Genomic DNA, 19,959 nt, shown 5'->3' with positions numbered 1-19,959 from the left:
ACCGGAGTCGAAGTTTGAAGTGGAGGCCATTGATGACTTTGATTATCGATGTAACTCTTGCCGAATCGACTCAAGAGGCGATTAAACCTTCAAATGAGTTAGGCTCTGATACTAATTGTTGAGTTCATCGATTGACGGAATAGGCCAAGAGGGGGTGAATTGGCAATAAACATTTTGGTGGAAGCTTTTGCAGAAAATTAAAAGAAATTGCACAGCGATTTAGAGTGGTTCGACTTTCTCAACCAAAGTCTACGTCCACTACCTTAGCTATCTACACTAAGAATTTTCCACAAATTCACTAATTTGTCTTTCTTTTGAGGACAAAGAGTAACCTTACAAACCCTCAAGAATTATACCCCAAATTCTTGAGAACACTCTCTCCCAAAGAGAACAATACAAATTTGCAAACTTACAAGGAAATCCTCACAAGGTAGATTGTTTGCACAATTCTAGAACAAAGAAAAGAACACTCAAGAATGAATACAATTGAGCACAATAAGTGTTCTTGAAAGCAAAATGAATATTAAATGAAAAATAGGCTTGAAATCCTCAAACTTGAGGTTTGATGCTTTCTCTTTGATTCTCTCTTGATTCTAGTTGCTTGATGTTTCTTGTAATTGATCATTGGTTTCTAAGCTTGCTTAAATACACTTGAATCACTTTTGAATTGGGAATTATTAATGAAGATAATATAGCCATTTTAGTGTGAAATCAATTAATAAAACAGCTTGGAGCGTGGGGGGAATCGGTTCCCTAAGTTTAAAATTCAAATATTTCGACCGTTGAACAGTGGGGGGAATCGGTACCCCTGGGGGGGAATCGGTTCCCTCCGAGCATACTGGAATTCTTGGAGCCAAACCATTCAGAGGGGAATCGGTACCCCCTTAGGGGGGAATCGGTTCCCTCTGAGCAATCTGGAATTTTTGGCTTTGAAATGGTTCGAAATATTTTGTAAAATCGTTTTGAAATTATTTTAAGATTAAAACTTAATTTTACACTTGAGTAAGGATTAAAAATGACATTTGAAAGATTTGGAGTAATATTTTGATATTCAAATAATTATATCGAATATACTTAGAAAATCTTTTTGGAAAATCTTAAAATTTATTTAACTTAATTTGTTATATCGAAATATCAAAATGTTTTAAATACACTCCTTATGCATCGATGCACTAATGGCATTCAATGTTCATTTATTTGAGAGTGCATCGATACACATTGAAGAAGAAGAAAGAAAGAAGATAAGCTTCTAAAGCTTTTCCTCTTTTACACGTGTTATCTCCCTAAATAAGGGAGATAAAATATCTTCCAAGCTAAATTACCATAATACCCTTATAATAATCTCATATTTACCCTTTTATCCAATAATAAAATATTCCTATTTAAATCCTTAAACTTTAAATTCTCCTAAATTGATCCCCAAGTTTCTAAAATTCTTATTTTAGTCACTGACCCGGATTTCAGGATGTTACAAATATCCACTCCTTTAAAGAAAATTCGTCCTCGAATTTTCACTACACATACCAATAAGAACATACATTCTAATGTTCTCATGTTGCCTCATTTACTTACGTTTTCCTTCCTTTAGTTTTTTAACTTCCTTTTTCCTTTATACATTCATCTACTATCACTTATCATATACATAGTAACTAGTAACCTAAATCCATTCATGTCTTTTCTCTCCTTTAATTTTGTATTTTCCTTTGACCTTTCTAAAATTCCATATAATGTCACTCATCACGTAGATAGTAACATCCATCTCTAATTACCTTATAACAATAACCAAACTCTTTTTCCATCATCATTTAACCAAGAAGACAACCTTAAATCTTCTTTAAATATGATTAAACATACACTTTACGAAATTAAGCAATCTTTTCACATCACCTTACATACTTCTCTTACTTCTATATCAAACTTATCATCTACGCTTCCATATAACCTTTATCATATCTGATCCTTTAAACTCAATCCTTTTCATTTCCTTATTCCATTATTCCTTTACTCATTCAAAATCAAAATCTCCTTATACATAAGTCATATCTTTTATTTCATGCTCACATACGTTTTTCCTATCACTTATACTCATCTCTGATTACCAATCTTTATCGCATATTTCTCAGCGATATCTTACTCAACTTTTCAAACTCATACACAATACTACTCATTTGCTTGGTTATATCTCATATATTTATCCTTAACTATCACTCCTTATCGCATTTCATAATTTTGATAGTCAACTTTACTTATACAGAAAACCATTCTTTATCATCTATTATACTTACGTTTCCCTCAATCATACAATTCCTTATCTCCTTTACTACCTTACAATTCCATACTCAGAATACACCACCATATCCAAATCTACGTCATACTTGGTTGACTTACCATGACATCATCTTCTAATTCCAGTATATTTTCATCACATACTCTGGTTAGCCAATGCTAACTCTTTTCATCTTAACTGCAAATCCTTATCATATTCACACTCTTGCTTATACACAATACTATCCCTTCATTTCAAACTCATAATCTCTGACTTTATACATCTTATACGCTTGTCACTGATACACTTATTCTTGAACTCTTCTACTAATTATCACTGCATCATTTGATCTTTTAACGCTCTTATGGTGACACTTGTTCACCCTATCTCATCCACAAAATAACAAAACGAATCTATATTACCTTTCTAATTCCAAACAATGAAAACTTTCTATCCTTATGCAGATATGATTTCAACTTTCTGAAATCAACCTTTAATCTTATAAGACACTTTCTGAGGTTTCCGCTCTTCATCCTGCCTGGCCAGGGCAGGTGAATTGCTATCACAATCAGATTTGTCAACTATCAATTCAATTCAACCATTTCTATAATATATTTCTACTATATCATACAAATCTTATTCTATTAACAAGATAATATACTCCTTACACTTATCAGATCAGAAATTATTGACTTTGTGTTGGCATGTACACATTTTAAATCTCATTTAACTTCGGTTTAAGCTTAGAATTGGCTAAATCTTAGCTCTGATACCATTAAATGTAACACCCCAACCGTATTCGACCCGAATACGAGTCTGAGGTGTCACATTGACTTTTCAAAACATTACTTGTATAAAATAGTGAGTAATTTAAAACTTTTATAACATATAACTTATTCAAAACGTTTACAAAACTATTCAGAGCTTATACAATATATTATTTTGAATACATGCCAACTAGAACTTTATATATTAAAATACATATTAATCATCTTTCTTCTAATCTGACCTTCAGTAAGGAGAACTGACCTGCCTTGTTCCACATTGCTCTTTACTCTTCTTGAAACCTACGTATAAATCACTTACATGCTAAGTGTTTGACTTAGTGAGTCAATAAACATATAATGTAAACTATAACTTGTAATCATGCATGAACAATTACTGCTATCACATCATACCCAAACATATATCCATTTATATATCAAATCCACACATGCATATAATTATCTTCTTTGCTATCATTATCATATTATTACCATTCATATTTCTATTCTCTTGTTTATATGATCTATTATGTTCATATCATATATCTTATAACATATACAATAATTACAAACACACCTATATAATATCATATCATTCATATCACAAAACACACACACACACACACACACATATATATATATATATATATATATATATATATATATATATATATATATATATATATATATCACATACATTGTATTCAATGTTATCTCTTATTAGCCCATGTACACCTGTGAGAACTGTAGATATGTGAGTCTATTGAGGTTGTGCACTATGCTGTCACCACAGCTCGTATGGGGTCCCACTAAGGGCTATGAAATTTTCCTGAAGGACCACTATGAAATATCCCGAAGGATCACTGTATGTCCCGAAGGACCGCGTAGACCCTCGACTCTTGGCATGCCAACTATACCTATAGCTCTCGTATTATATAACATGGGCATTTTCACTTATATCATTTCACATATACACTTTCATATCACATGTCATATAAGCTCATAGCTTCTTTCACATATACATGTAGTCACATAGCTTCTTTTCATATTCTCATAGGATCACATAGCTCATATCTTATACTTTGTTTTCTCATGTTCACATATATCATTTCATATGGCTCACATATTTCTCATGCAGTCGCATAGTTCAGTTTCACATATATTCATATATATACATCACATAGTACATACTTCACATATCATTACATTTAAAAGCATGTTAACACATATAATCATGCATACATACAATTCATGTCATCATATACGTATAATCATATATTCATGCATTCTAACATAGGAAATAGACTTGTCACAAGTCTCGTTTCCATTTAGCACCATAAACTAACTAATATTCACTCACCTTGGTCTTACTAAGTTCCAATCCACTTTTATGCTTTCCTCTCTTTCTATCGAATCTTAACTTGATAATCGTTCTGGAACTTGTTCGTGCTCGATATTTATATAATCATACATTGATACATATCAGTATCCAGTTGATATATTCTAATCTATCATTTCTTATACAAAAAGAAAGGTATAACTCCAATTTCCCTTGAAGTGCATCGATACATTCTACAGTGTATCGATGCATTCTTTAACATGTGCATCGATGCACTACCCATGCATCGATACACAAATCACCTTCGATGTTTTCATTTTAAGGTGGTGCATCGATTCACTCCTTATGCATCGATGCACTAATGACATTCGATGTTCATTTATTTGAGAGTGCATCGATACACATTGAAGATGCATCGATGCACACAACCCAGAAATTACATTTTGAGCTCGAAAATTCTTACTTTTATCCTGAATTCTACTTATTAATCCCTCTTTATACCTTAAAGTTATCTATACATATATAAACCTTCTTATAACACTATAACACTTTACCATCTCTTATAATTCACCTAATTCTTCAATTAAAGAATTTCATCAAATTTTCCATGTGTTCTAAATTCAATTCTATCACCTTTAACTTCTTAATTAACCCATTGACGAGTCAAATCCATCCTTAGAACTTCAAAAATCTTTCTATAACAAAAGTTTATTTCTAAACTCTTAATAGAAATTCCTTTCTAATTCTTTCCTCTTGGTGTTTTAAGCTTATATAAGCTTTTTTTAAGCTTATATAACACCTAATTATTTCAACCCAACCTATAAATTCCAAAAATTAAACAATTAAATCAACTTACCTTTAGGAGCTGGAGCCACGAGAGGAAGAAGAAGAAAGAAAAAAGATAAGCTTATGAAGCTTTTTCCTTTTTCACACGTGTTATCTCCCTGAATAAGGGAGATAAAATATCTTCCAATCTAAATTACCATAATACCCTTATAATCATATCATATTTACCCTTTTATCCAATAATAAAATATTCCTATTTAAATCCTTGAACTTTAAATTTTCCTAAATTGATCCCTAAATTTCTAAATTTCTCATTTTAGTCACTGACCCGGATTTCAAGATGTTACATCCTTGCCAACTCACCATATAACTATGATACCTAAAGAATAATATGTTTTTGTTTAAAATTGTCTTTTTACATATATATGAACATTTTAATCATTAATATGACCAATGAAGAAATTTTGAAATTCAATGAATATCAAATATAATGAAATACACATTTGATAGTTGAGCTTATATCCTTTTGACATGTGAAAAGACGCAATTCCCTAAAAAATAAAATCTGTTTACTCTTACTTTTCACCCAGACAAACGAAGGCAACATTCCCCACACAATAAAGCCATCAAATACTTAGGCAAGTATGAAAGTGGACAAGATGGGGCATCTTCGATGAATGGCGTCGCAAGACCAGTTAGTTTGTATATCTGCTGAGGATTATCGATGATGATATATCATTCTTCACAAATGAAATGGTAGATTAGATGGATTCAACTTAGATCAATTGCTTGGAAATTGAGCTCTAAGGATGAAGTTTCCTGACTATCAATGACACTAAGAGTATAAAACATTCTTCTTGACAAGTTTAGAAAATCTTGAAATAAAAAACTCAAATAATTAACGGAAGTTAATTTTAACATTGTTGGGGGCACTCCGCTAAAAATAATAAGTTGTTAATCTTCAGAGGTAATGTCTAAAGCAGCTATAGAGGTAATGTTTGAGCTTTATGAAGTGAGTTCCGTTTGAATTGTCAAGTCGAAGACTTTCTAACACTTGAATCTCTAATAAGCGGTATTTCACTGAAGTAATGGCCATGTCAATAGCTCTAACTTTATGAATAGGATTACATTCAGATCATGAGACTAGTTTACATATGTCGAGATAAATTTCTCAGCAAACTCAAAAGTGAGGACATCAAAATTAATGAAGTATAATTTAAAGAAAGGAGGTAAAGCTTGAAGTAAATGTAAATTGAGAATGAGTTTCGATGAAAGGTGGACTAAGGGAGTCAGAAAACACTTGTTATTGTCGACTACATAAAACCACTTAGGAGTTTTGTTTTTAGATCGATATTTTGCACTATTTCTGCTAAAGAAGTTATAAAACTGGAAAAAAATGGAAGATTACCTTGAACTAAAATAGAAATGCTCTCCAAAGGGCCTAGTAGTGGAGTGTAACAATTGCGCTATTATGTCCACATCATATCTATAAATCATGAAAACCAAATGAAACATAACCGAACCAAATTGCACCATCTTCCCAAATCAACCCATCAGTCTTGACATGTGTCAAAAGGCTATAATTTTTTAAGACAAAATGTGTGATTTATTTATTTGATATTCAGTGAACTGATTTTTTCTTTATTTTTCTTTTTAATAGTTTGAAGAAAATGTATATCTCAAACAAGACATATTTTCTCAAAGATTTACTAGAAGAACGTGAGATAAAATGAGACATCTCTAAAATCTCATTTCTCTCCATCACTTGTGCCTCCCGATGTACTTCATAATCAAGGTCAAGCCTGAATAAAAAGTGTCTCTTTACTATGAAGATGGTTGTATGGTAAAGTACAAGAAACCTATAACAATGAGTTGGCTGGAAAGAATCTCTTCTATGATGGCGAGAAAAGTTTGCTTATTATTGGATCCCTTCCGAGTAACAAGCATTAGTTTAATATTGAACTCGAGGAATGTTATATTAAATAGAAACAATGGTTATGCAAGTTTTGACAGAAATAATCCCCCAAATGAGCGTGAAAAGAAGAAAGATGGTCTTATAATTCAAAGACGTTTAAAGTGGAGATAAGCTTTGCTACTAGGATTTTGATGCAAGCAATTCAAAGTACTCTGAAAGTATAGGAGTTTGAGAACCCAAAAAAGCACTAAGGGTGGTTGATATAATTTTAAGGCAACACGCTCCTAAATAGTGATGCCTTCTTGTTCTCCAGTCCTTTTTTCATGACAATGTTACACACATTGGAGGAGGTATCATTGGTTGTAGCGGTTTCCATTCGAGCTTCTAAAACATTCAAGGAGACATTTCACTAAATATTGATGTGTTAACTATAATGATGAGTCAACCAATTATAGTAGTTAATCGTTGATCTAAATGCAAGAGAGCCTTACTCCCTCGACTAAACCAAGGCCAAAAAAGCTTTTAAGAATATCAGGATTAAAATTAATCCATAGAATCATTATTAAGATCACTAGATTGAGTGAGAAAATATGTAAAGATCAAATATTTTCCATGAAGCTGTCAATACTACAGCAAGATTGACTCCAAGGACGAGGTCAATGGATGAAGAATGAGACTCTGTCCAATAAATAAAACAATAAACAAAATAATACATTTTTACATACCTAAAAGCATCATATTCATCATCATTATATATATATATATATATATATATAAAATTTTTCCAGCTTTAGATTCAAGTTTCAACTTTACGGCAAAGGATACTTGACACAGAAGTACATTCAGAATTGACTATAATTTGGCTTTATTCAGTGATAAAGAGCCCCTTCTAGTCAAATCTTTTCGAAGATCAACTTCAAGCCAATTTCAACCCACGATAGAGGATATCCAGCCAGAAGATTGTCTCACTTGGCTTTCCCATGAGGGGAGTCATCCAAAGGACATCTCACCTGGCTTTCCCGTGAAGGGGAGTTATCTGAAGAATATATCACATGGCTTTCCCGTGAAGGGAAGTCATCCAAATAGTATTTCACTTGGCTTTCCCCGAAGGGGAGTCACCTGAATAGTATCACTTGACTCAAACCTGCGAAGGGGATTCATTCAAGGAATCATGACCGACTTAAAATGTGAAAGGGAATCGCCTCTCTTAGCTTAAACTCACGAAAGAGAGCTATCCAAATAATCCTTCACCTAGAGGAATCATTTACAACATAGCTTAAGTCGAGAAGAGCTATTTGTCAACCAAAGCTTTCAAGTTTAGTTTTGACTTCAAAATGAATGATACTCAACTTAAGAGCACATTGACCGTATGATAGCAATGAGGAACTATCTTCCTGTCAAAATTCAAACCCAAGTATTTAATTCTAGAAGAAGACCCAAATTAACTGCCATTTAGCATAGGGAAACTACTTCATAGTTCAGATTTCGGGCAAAGATTTAAACTTCGTGGTGAAGGATATCGAGCTAAAATCGCACAAGACCAAACTCGCACTATAGGGGTTACCCATAACATAGATTAAGTCGAGAAGAACTATCTGTCAACCAAAGCTTTCAAGTTCAGTTTCAACTTCACGAAGAGGATACTCACCTCGAGAGAACTTTGTCTGCATGACAACAACGAGGAACTATCTTCATGTCAAAAATTTTAATGTCAATTTCAACTTCGCGACAGAGGATATTGGGTTCGAAAATCTATTTAGAATAAATTGTAGTCTAATGGAAAGGAACTAGTCTTCAGTTAAAGTCTTCAAGGTCAAGTTTCAACTTCACGATAAAGGATGCTTGATCCAAAAACATATTTCAAATTGTTTGCGATTTGGCTTAACTCGGCGGTAATGAGCCAATTTCCAACCAAAGTTCAGAAACTAGTTTCAAATTCACGACAAAGCGAATTGGGTTCAAAAGCATTACCAAATCGCTTGCAGTCCAGTAGTGAAGAACTAGTTTCTAGACGAATCATTCACAGTCCAAGAAGATAATTTCAACACGTAATAACATCACAAGATTACCTTCAAAACTCATCTTGTTAGATTTAGCTGATGAAAATTTGTTTATCTTTATCTTCTCATATTCTTGTTGCACGACAACGGACAAAGAGGGGCAGCTGTAGACACATATTTTCGTCCGGGTTCATTATATAGTATATTATTTAGTATATTTTGAAAATATATATGTATTTTAAAATATTATTTATAATATAATATACTTTTGAAATATATATAGTGTGTTTTTGAAAAGAATATATATGATTTTGAAAACATATATAGTTTTTTAAAATACATATAGTTTTGAAAGTATATATAATATAGTTTTGAAAAAATATATCTTTTAAATACATATATAATATATAGGTTCAATATATATATATTTAAAAACATATAGTGCACATAATATTAATTATTAATGTTATTTTTTTGTTTATCTTATTTTTCAGGTCTAAAATAATGTCCAAAGTTTAAAATTCTAGTTTAGGGTCTAACAAGTCAAGGTCCAATACAAATGGTCTGATTCGTCTGACCAATAGATTAGGGAAGTCCAAAATAAAAACACGAAGCAGGCCTAGAGGCCCATTAAGGAATCCCGCTCGTCTGACCCAGCGAGCTAGGGTTTCCAGAGTTAGCAAGGGCACCATATATGAGCACTGTCATATAAAGAGATTGATCGATGATAGAGATCAACCACATGCTACAGTTTACATAACCCTAGTCACAAAGCATGAGCACCTCACAAACTCTGACAGTTGGATTTGGATAAAGCCATCCAAAGTCCATAACAAATATGGTACCACAAAAACCATCCAACGGTTCAAAGGTCGCATGTGTGGGTCACGCGCCGATTAAAAATGAAATTTTCCAGATACAGACAACATACAAATATGGCAACCAACATAAAATCAACAGGAAAAAAAGAATAGTTTTCCCCTTTAATAAAAATTGATGTAAATCAAAGAGAAGGGGGAAAGCTTTTAAACCAATCTCGATTTTAAGGAAAAAAACCAAGAACAAAACCCACCGATTGTTAGATTAAACCCATGCACATAGAAACAAAATCCCCATTCAAGCTATATAAACCACTGCATAAAATAAAGGGAGTCGGTGGTGAATCAGGGAAAAGTCGAGAGAAAACAGTGAGAAACATAAGTAGAGTGAGAGAAATGAAGCTTTTTGCTCGAGTTCTTCATCAGAGAGACGAAACGCTGCCTTCGAAGAAGGTAAAAAACTAAGACCTTTTTTTAGTAGATCTACGCTTCAGTGATTATTGCATGTGTTTGATCACTGGATTTGGGCTTAGGGTAGAAAGGGGAACATTTTGGTATAGCTTTTAGGTTTCATCTGGCTTAGTTTTTTTATGGAAAGCCACCACAATTTGGATGTGGGAGAGTATTTTGATGAGAGGCTTAGGGAAAACAAGGATGAAAAAGAGGGGGACGAAATGAAAAAAAAGATTTTTGGGGGTTTTATAGTGGTTGGTTCAATGAGTGAACCAGTTCGTTGAACGTGTGTTTAATTCTTGGGGTAATCCTTTCTTTGGTCACCTTAGTTTTCAGAGCCTTACAATTTTCTCCCTAAATACTCAAATCAAGTTCTAGAGATCACAATTTAACCCCTGTAATTTTATTTTTAATGCAATTAAATCCATGTTCTTTTTTAATTTGGTTATTTACTTTTTAATTCTTATTAAAATATATTTTTATGTCATGTTTACTTATTTATTTGAATAATGGTTAAATTTCATTAAAAGCATGTTTAATTATAAATTTATTTGCTTTTTATGAACTTGTGATTGTTTAATTTTGTAATATGTTTTTAATAAGTAAATACAATTTTGGCCTTAATGATAACATCACTAATTAATTTAATTTGGGATTAAATGACTCTATCTCATCTATGGCATGACGTTTTTTTAATTATTTTTCAAGCATAATAAGCCTCATTCATATCACTCAACCGTATCCATAATAAATTAAAAAGCAATGCTCATTTAATTTAAATTATCGATGCGAGTTACCCTAATCCACTTGGGTAGTTTAATTTGATAATTTAAAGTGAACGAGTACCCTCTATTGAAACAAATAAAAATGATAACTTTTAAAATTGATGAGGAAGGTAGAAAAGAAAATGGTTTCATACTTATACTTATCGAAGATAAGCCTTTCGACCTTATTTGGAGATTTATATTTAAATTTATAAATATTCGAATATTCTCTATCTATCTTATAGGCCCAATAATTCTCATTAATAAAACTTTTGATTGTCACATAACTTTAGGTAAATACATACAATGATATTTCTTGTTTCTATCTTAATATGGGAAACTGCCACTCTATCTTATATTAGGTGGTGTTTCCTTTTGGTTTGAAATGGTGAATAATAATAATTTAACCTAAAAGTTTTAAGGAGATTAATGATTCACTGATTTGGTTGGAAACGAAAGGGATGTCATTCTATCTTATATTAGGTGGTTAACTTTCTCAGTTAAATGCACGAATGATTAATTTTCTTTGTTAAATTTTAATAGGTTAAATCATTTTTTTATTTAACTAAACTAGGGATTATTAATTAAATTAAAATTTGAATCCATAAATTCCATTGAAAAAACTATAATTAATGGACCAAATACGGAATTTTTTGGCGTTGTGGGGGTGTTAACCCTTCCCCCACACGTAATCGACTCCGAACTCATTTTCTGGAAAAACATACTAAAAAGTTATTTTAATAAAATTTTAAAATTAGGATTTTATTAAAATAACAAAACATTTTTGGGTATACAATCACACCCTAAATAAAGACTGACGTCGACTCCCTCGAATCACATTTTTATTTTAAAATCCAATTTTAATCGAAACGAAACTCCTAAAATTAATTCCTCGATTTTTAGGGACATTACGAAAGACATATTGAGTGTAAAAAAATTAAGGATTATATTGATTTATTTTTTCAAAAGTTTGAGGGTTTCAGATACATTAAGTAAAAAACGTTGATAGAATAATTTGAGCTAGTATAAGTTAAGTTAAAAACATAGATATCATGTTTTTCTGTTTTTCAAATTTCTAAAATGATTTTAATAAAAAATACTGAAAACATATTTTTTTATATTTTACTAATTTTTTTTTAAATTTTATAAGAAAATGTGTTTTCTCCAATATTTTATATTTTACTCAATTTTATTTTATTTTTAAAAATATTTTTTGAATTTTATAAGCAATGATGTCTTCAATATTTTCTAATTTTTAAGAAAATGAAAATAAGCTACATTTCCTAAAATCAAATGTACCCTTAAATTCTATTTGTTTTGATTGGTTTTTTAGTATTTTAATCTTACTCGTGTCTCTTTTATTTTTCTACTTGGTCTAGGATTTGTGTGAAGCTATTAGATCCATGGCTGATACACTTGATTAATGAGTTCATAGCAAACCCAACTTCGATCACAAGAAAACAGCATAAACAAAGAGCCTTACACTTAAATGAACCATCTATTTTCCTTTTTGCAATTTCAGATAATAATAGAAAATTTGTAGGGATACAAATCGTTTCTGGCCATTGGGAATTGCTCACAAGTTGAAGCAGCTTGAGAGATGGAGATCGCATCCCCAAATTAGGACTCCAGATTCCCATTCCTTTTAGCATCTTCTTTGGAACTCATTTTTCTCCCTTCAGTGCTACTACTCTGGACATTATAATACCACCACCATCACATATATATGAGAAACTTAAATAAACTTTGCCCATAATTAAGTACAGGGAAATGTCCGGGGAAACGAAAAAGTAGCCTTAAACCATTAAAAATTTACAGACAAGTTACTCAATTCAAATTCTTTTGATTTCAGACTAATTGGAATGTAATCGAGGTATTGGCGAGAAGAAACTGAGACTGACCTTTGATTGAGCGGAGGGGGAACCAAGATTTATGGATCGCAATGATAATTTAGCAATCTCAGAGATGGCAGTATCTCGAACTCCAGCAGCATCACTTGATAAACTCTCGTAAGCAGCCTCAAAAGCTTCAAGCCAAAACCTGGGCAAACGAACCCTTGTGCTATGCGTATAAACATCCCACATCTTCCTCACCACTTTCTCTCTTTCCTCCAATTCCTATTAAACCAATCAAACCACCATAGGGGAAAAAAAAAAAACCAAGCAAAACATAAAGAAACATGAGATTTACTTACGAGGACGTCGAGATCTTGATGAAGAGAGAAATCGGAGCCATGAGGGAATGTAATCAGATTGCCAGAAGACCATTTGAGAGAAACGGAGCCAGTAAACATGGACCAAAACGCAAGTAAGAGAATTGCAGTCAAAACCCAGAATTTGTACCCACTTTTACTCAAGAAGCCAGCTATGGAGGAGCTATTCTTCTTCAGAGGAGTTGCAGTTGGGTGCGAATTGACGGCAATTGAGAGGGACGTGGGTGATTCTTTCTCCATTTCCTACCACTCAAACTACAAAAACTTTGAAAGCTGCCCTGCTTCTTCGCTAGAGTATAAGTAGATAAAAAGGGACTTTAATTCGACAGAAAGGGAGCTGAAAGTAGGTGAAGTGTCGCAATAATGCAATGCAGAATATGAATATGAGTATTCATCCCAAAAGCATTTTTCCAATTAATATATATATTAGATTTATTTATCTATTAATTTGATTATGTACGTTCAGATCTTATAAATATATTTGTTTAAATTTAACAACTTAAAAAATAATATTTTATCACTGATATTCTTAATGAATTCTAAAATTTTATTTTACAAAAATAAATATCATTTTCTATTAATCTGAATTATTTATCTGTAAATTTTTATATTAACTATAATTTTATTTTTTTAATGAATTGAAGAATTTTAAATTTAAGATTTTTGGAGGAAAAAGACTTAACAGTTCACACCACTAGGTTTAGCAGCATGTAATGATTTGACATAAAGCATAATACTGACGACAATAAAAGGATCACTTTATATGAAATTTAAAATATGAAGGCTGAATCTTCAAATGGAATAATAATATAAGGCCTAAATGCATAATATTGGCCCTTGCGAACCACCGACGCTGTTTGATTTTGGCCTTTTGTGTGTGAGTCCGAAGAGTACACGTCTTTGACCACTGCGTTTTTCTGTAATTGACATATATGTTCTTGACGGCGCTAACTACGATAAAAGAAAATTAGGGCTAAAAACATGAAAATTGAGGAGTTGACATAGATCCGCCGTACAAGGTTTTTCAAGAGAAAAAAAGGAGATAAATTTGGGATGTCTAACGAAATGCAGGTTCAGATAAAATTAAAAAATGACATAATCGAAAATCTGAAAAGAATTGTAACAAAACAAATTTAAAATAATTTAAAATAGCGTAATCGAGAAATTTAACTTGTTGGTAAGCATCGAGACTTTTACACAAGTATCTGTATTTTTTTCGTATTTTAAAACATGGAAAATGAAAAATGAGTAAAAATATCAATACTTTACCCGAAATATCATAATTGTCAAATTTTGAAAAAATATGAAAAATGATTCAAGGCTGTAAAGTATTGATCTTTTCAACAAATATCGATACAAAGGGAAAAGTATCAACTAATTATAGAAAATGTAACATACACTTTCTGTATTCGTCGCTGAACATGAGTCAGAGATGTCACATGAAACTTATGATACGTCCCTTATTGAAACTTGGTAATAATTTGTTTATTTAAAATTATTTTTACCAGCATAAGCTAGCTTATAACTTAATATAACCTATGTTTTATTAAAGCTTATACCAAATACTAATAACATATACATGCCAATAGTAAAATTGAATAAATCAGATGGATATCGTTAGTGATACTAAAAGTGTGCTTCTCGATAGATAAGATGCCCAACACTCCCTACTTCGATCTTTGCTTTTTATCTACACATGAAAAATCTTCACACGCTAAGTATATACTTAGTGAGACATAATAAAAATACAAAATAAAACATATCAATGATATAAAATAAATCATATAATGAAAATACAAAATATATCATATGCTATTATAGGAACATATAAAATGAACTTAAACCAAAGTCATTTCTAAATCAAGATACCTGAAATAATCAAATAAAATATAAAGCATTTTATGCTAAATCACTTATAATAAATGAAAAGTTTAATTTCTCACTCATCTGCCGTAACCAATTGTTTAAATCTATAGTAATTTTTCTTAACATTTTTATTTCATCGAAAAGTCCATACTCTCTTTTTTGGAGAGCTACTGTAACACCCCAAGTTTTTGTTAGTGACTAAAATGTAAGTTTTAAAAGTTTGATGGCCAAAACCTAAACTTTGTAAAAGCTTAAGGACTAAAATTTTAACTTTTAAAAGTTATATATTTTGGCCCGTTAATGGATAGTGTAACATCCCAAAATTTGGGTTGATAATTTTGGGTAGGTCGTCGGGCAATTTTTGGATTTTCGGTAAAAATATTAGTATCTATATTTTTAATTGATAAATATTTTCTAAAATGATTTGAAGGGGTTGAATTATTGATATTTATTTTTTGGAATCTATAATTTGATTTTACAAGGAGAAAAAATTGAATAAATTGGAAATTGTGTTTTTGATGACTAAATTGTAAAAGATCACAAATCGAAATTCTATGAAGCTTATTTTACCAAGGCTTGTGTGGATGGGTTTTTTTCCTCTTTTCTTAACCGTATCATTCTTCTCTCTTTTGCCAATTTTTCATCTTGATTCATTCTTTTAATCTTTGCTTATTTTCATTTCTAGTTTTCATTAACCGTTCCTTTCATTTTCTCTTATCCAAACACCCTTGTATTTTTTCTCCCAAAACTCTCTCAAGTTTTCTTTAATGGTTGAAACTCTTCTTCTCATTTTCTATTCATTTGTTATTGGGTTTTACTCATTTTTTATAGATTTTCTCTATTCAATCAAGATTGTTTCTTCTCATTTTCTTCTTTGCCTATTTTCCTTGATCTCGTTGGTGTTGCCATTGTTGATCTTCTCTTTCTTTCTTTCCAGAAAGGTAATGCTCATTCCTTGTTTTTTTTTTTGTGCTTCAATGATTAATGATTAAATGTGATTGATGATTTCGATTGAACAACTGTTTTAAAGAGAAGTTGTGAATTAAAAGTGATTTTCGGAGTTATTTAATGTCCTATTTTTCTTGATCACTTTTCAAGGTTTTCTTGGGTTGATTAATGTTTTTTTGTTGATGATATTATCATACTAAATCAGTTTTTCAATCTCATTTGATTTGGATAAAGAATTCTTCAAAACAAGCTTGATTTTGACATTTTTAGAAATCCGAGAATTAGAGTTAATTGATGTCAATTGAGGGGTTTCTAGATGAGTTTAGATGATGATATTAGTTTTTCTTGATCAGTCTTTTTGGGAAAAAGTAGTGTCGATTGGATCAGAGTCTTGTAGAGTTATTTCGGTAAGATTTATCGATCTTTTGGTTGATTTTTGTTTGTTTTAGAAGCATAATTTTCCGCTCTATTTTAGATATTTTTGTGACATGCTGAATTGCCTAAGGTGTGTATGTTTGGGGAAAAATGGTTCATTAATTTTTTGTGATAATTTGGTTAGCGTTTGGGGTCGAATGATGTGGTTGCACCATTGAGGTGAGTGATTATCCATTCACTTATGATGAACTTGTTCAATGTTGAATGAATGTTTAATTATGTGTGAACTCTGAATTTTTAGGTTCTAAATTTTGTATACCTGCTATTGATAATTGATTGAGTGGATTCATGATGTATATACTAGAGTATGTGAACAACATGAGCATATATCTTGTGACATGGTTTATGGAACATCGTAAGTGAACGGTCATTATGAGCATGTGTAGTAAACTATGCTGATTATGAGTTAAGAGTATATTGAAAGAACATGATTAAGATAATCAAATGAGTTGTGATGTATTAACTATGAATCAAGATGCATTGGAAACAAGCGTTATATGAAAGCATGAGAATTTAATCATGTCTAATATGAGCTATGAGGTAATGGAAGCATGTGATTGTTGTTAGTGTATATATGTTATGACATGGTGACTATGAGTTATGGTATATTGAAAGATTGTGATTCATGGGATGTGAATTGGAAATGTGCAATTGATATGAAATGTGAATTATGTCGAATTGTGTATGATGCCTCATATATCATAATTATGGAATGTGATTGTGTTGTGTTGCAAATAATGCATAGGATTTTGAAAGCGATTTCTGAAAAAATCTATATATATTATGAATATGTGAGTTGATCATGATCACCAATTCCTATATGTGCTTAAAGCGAAAGTGTATAATGTGAATATGTGATTGGACAAGCTGAACTTTCTCCCTGTCCATATATGTCGGTGATCATGACAACTATCCGTAAGTGTGTTTCAAAATGTATTTCAACCAATATGTGGAAACTATGCATCATTGAAAACTGCTCTTGGTGAATCATATTAATTGGATATTTGTTCTTAATGGGACCTTTGGATATGAAAGGCATACCTAGGAAAGAGTACTCTATGTGTTTTATATAGCGTGTTATCGGGTTATACGAGGTTCAGTTGGTACGTTGAGCTATGCTCCGAGAAGATACAGGGTAAGGTTGGGCGTTGAGGTTTGCTCCGTAATTTCGTGATTTTTTGGACCTATGTGAGTTCGGAAATAAATGAGAGTTGTATGGAGTTTGTAATAAGTGTTGAACAAAGGCCATTGATCTTTAATTGAAACAATATATGTGGAATATGTGACTTTGCCAAAAAGGTAATTGTGCATGTGTTTTGCTACAAGGTATATGATTATGGAAAACATGATCATAATATGGATTTTGTGTGCATTTATGATGAATTAAGTGAACATTATGAAATTAAGGTATGATCATTGAGGTAAAAACAAGTAAGGTTGCAAGGCATTTAGGTATGCTTTCCTTTAGCCTTGGCATGTACATCATATTTTAATGGTTAGTCATTCACTAGGCTTTATAGCTCACACTCAGTGTTTAACACTTTTAAGATTTTTACTTTTCGACTTGAGAGCTCGTGGGACAAGGCACTTGGTGGTGATCAAAGCAAGGGAGTTTTTTTAAAGTTATTTTGAACATTGGTTTTATTTTAAGGCAATATGGGATCCTTAATTGAGCTTTAAGTTGATTTGTTCTTGTGACCCTTTCTACTGTATAAGTGACCTATAATGACTTATAGTATTTTTTGACTCTTGAATGAATAATGAAATGATGAGCTTGATGTTGGATTACATGTTGTGCCTTATTACTAAGTATGTTTAAGTTTGTTAAAGTATGATTTATGCCTTAAATACATGTTTTAAGCACCTAGAAAAGTTATAATAGGATGACATAACATGTGAGACTCCTCGAAAGCATGAAACAATTAATAATGCCCAAAATGGTTAAGTGACTTGCATTTAAGTTAACTTAAATGATGTTAAGAAGCACACTAAATATGTATTACGACATGTTCTAAGTGGTTTAAGGGTGTCCAAGCATGTTCATAGACCTTGGGATCGATTGCATGACCTATTGGATGCATGTTCATGTACATTAGTATGCATTTTATGCATTTTTCATAAAAAGGATCGATCCCTTCCCGAAAGGATCGATCCCAAAATCATTGCTTGCTCGATAAAAATAGGTAAAATTTCATTCATTAAAGACCTAAAGTGTTCCCTAAGTCATTGGATGATCCCTAAACTTTAAAAAGCATTCAGTTTGGTCCATAAACATGTTTTTTCAATTAAAGCTTGGTTTGAACTCAAATTTTGTTGAAATTTGTTCTATGACTCTATAATGATAAAAAATTTACATTGTAACCTTCAATTTCATATTTTTAGTTTATTTTTATATTTTGAAAAGTTTACATTTTGGTTCCTAAATTGAGTATGTTCGATTAGGCCCTTAAATGATGTTCAATTTCATTGTAACTTTGTGTGTTGCTCAATTATGATTATGTTTAACTTGTGGTAACCATAATTGAGTTAATTGGTTGTCGATTCATTATGTGACATGAAATGACTAAATTACCTTTAGAAGTTTAAATGTAATGTTTGCATGTTTAATTGAAAGTTTGATTGCATGTTAATTATATTGAACATCGTATGTTGATGAATGCTAATAAACTTTAAATTATTTTTTCTGCAAAATGTGCGTAATATGGATCCTGATATGTCCAACACGACTGGAACCTACTATACGGTCAAGTATCTGGGTCTTACTTTCGGACCAAGTATAGGGTGTTACAAATAGTTTGTCCCGAAACAAATGTTTTCATGGGAATCATAATTTCGATAAGGTATTTGTATTAAAAGCTATAAAGTAGTGAAGTCCAGTATAGAGTCGGATAGTTTGATCGAACCAAAATTTCACGTAAATTTGAAGGTTGCTAGATAAAGGTTGGAAATATTATTTCCCTATTTTAGATAAGTGAAATTTAGCATGGAACAGTGGAATTGAAGTCAATTTTTCATATTTGGCTGAAAATCAAGAAATTTAGTGACTAAAATGCAATTTTTGAAAATTGCATAGCTAAAGTAGAAAGTTAACCTCAAGTTGGTTCATCTTTGACTATCGAATATTTTAATGGAAGATATTGTAATGACATATGGTAATTATCAAGATTCATTAATGGTGATTTTGGGATTTCTCATTAATTGAATTTTAAATTCAATTAAATTATTTTAAAACCAAGTATATTATGAAAAATAATAGAAAAATCAACATTTTCTCTTCATCTTCTTCAATTGTCCGAATTCTCCATAGCTAACAAGGTAAGGTTTTTAATTTGATTTTTGAAGCTGCATGGTGGATTTTTGGATTAAGCTATTAGATAGAGAATTAATCCTGTT

General features: G+C 31.4%; 1 protein-coding gene across 3 annotated transcripts; it reads right to left on the bottom strand.

The window, feature by feature from the left end:
- Positions 1–1,671: 1,671 nt before the first annotated feature.
- LOC120114737 lies at positions 1,672–13,573 on the bottom strand. Of its 3 annotated transcripts, none has more exons than XM_039135540.1 (3): positions 13,300–13,572; positions 13,007–13,222; positions 1,672–1,691 (listed from the first exon to the last, which is right to left on the bottom strand). In XM_039135540.1, exons 1-3 carry the CDS (start codon positions 13,555–13,557, stop codon positions 1,686–1,688), a joined length of 480 nt encoding a protein of 159 aa, XP_038991471.1. In that variant the 5' UTR covers positions 13,558–13,572; the 3' UTR covers positions 1,672–1,685. The 3 variants fall into 3 exon arrangements, with proteins under 3 accessions (XP_038991471.1, XP_038991469.1, XP_038991470.1); XM_039135538.1 differs by lacking the exon at positions 1,672–1,691 and adding an exon at positions 12,621–12,797 and having other exon boundaries at positions 13,300–13,573; XM_039135539.1 differs by lacking the exon at positions 1,672–1,691 and adding an exon at positions 12,623–12,788 and having other exon boundaries at positions 13,300–13,573.
- Between the last annotated feature and the right edge of the window lie 6,386 nt (positions 13,574–19,959).

This window comes from Hibiscus syriacus, unplaced genomic scaffold, assembly GCF_006381635.1.
Source record: "Hibiscus syriacus cultivar Baekdansim isolate YM2019G1 unplaced genomic scaffold, ASM638163v2 tig00110243_pilon, whole genome shotgun sequence".
In the NCBI taxonomy this organism is placed as follows: Eukaryota; Viridiplantae; Streptophyta; class Magnoliopsida; order Malvales; family Malvaceae; genus Hibiscus; species Hibiscus syriacus.
This window is presented reverse-complemented; position numbering and strand designations above follow the sequence as displayed.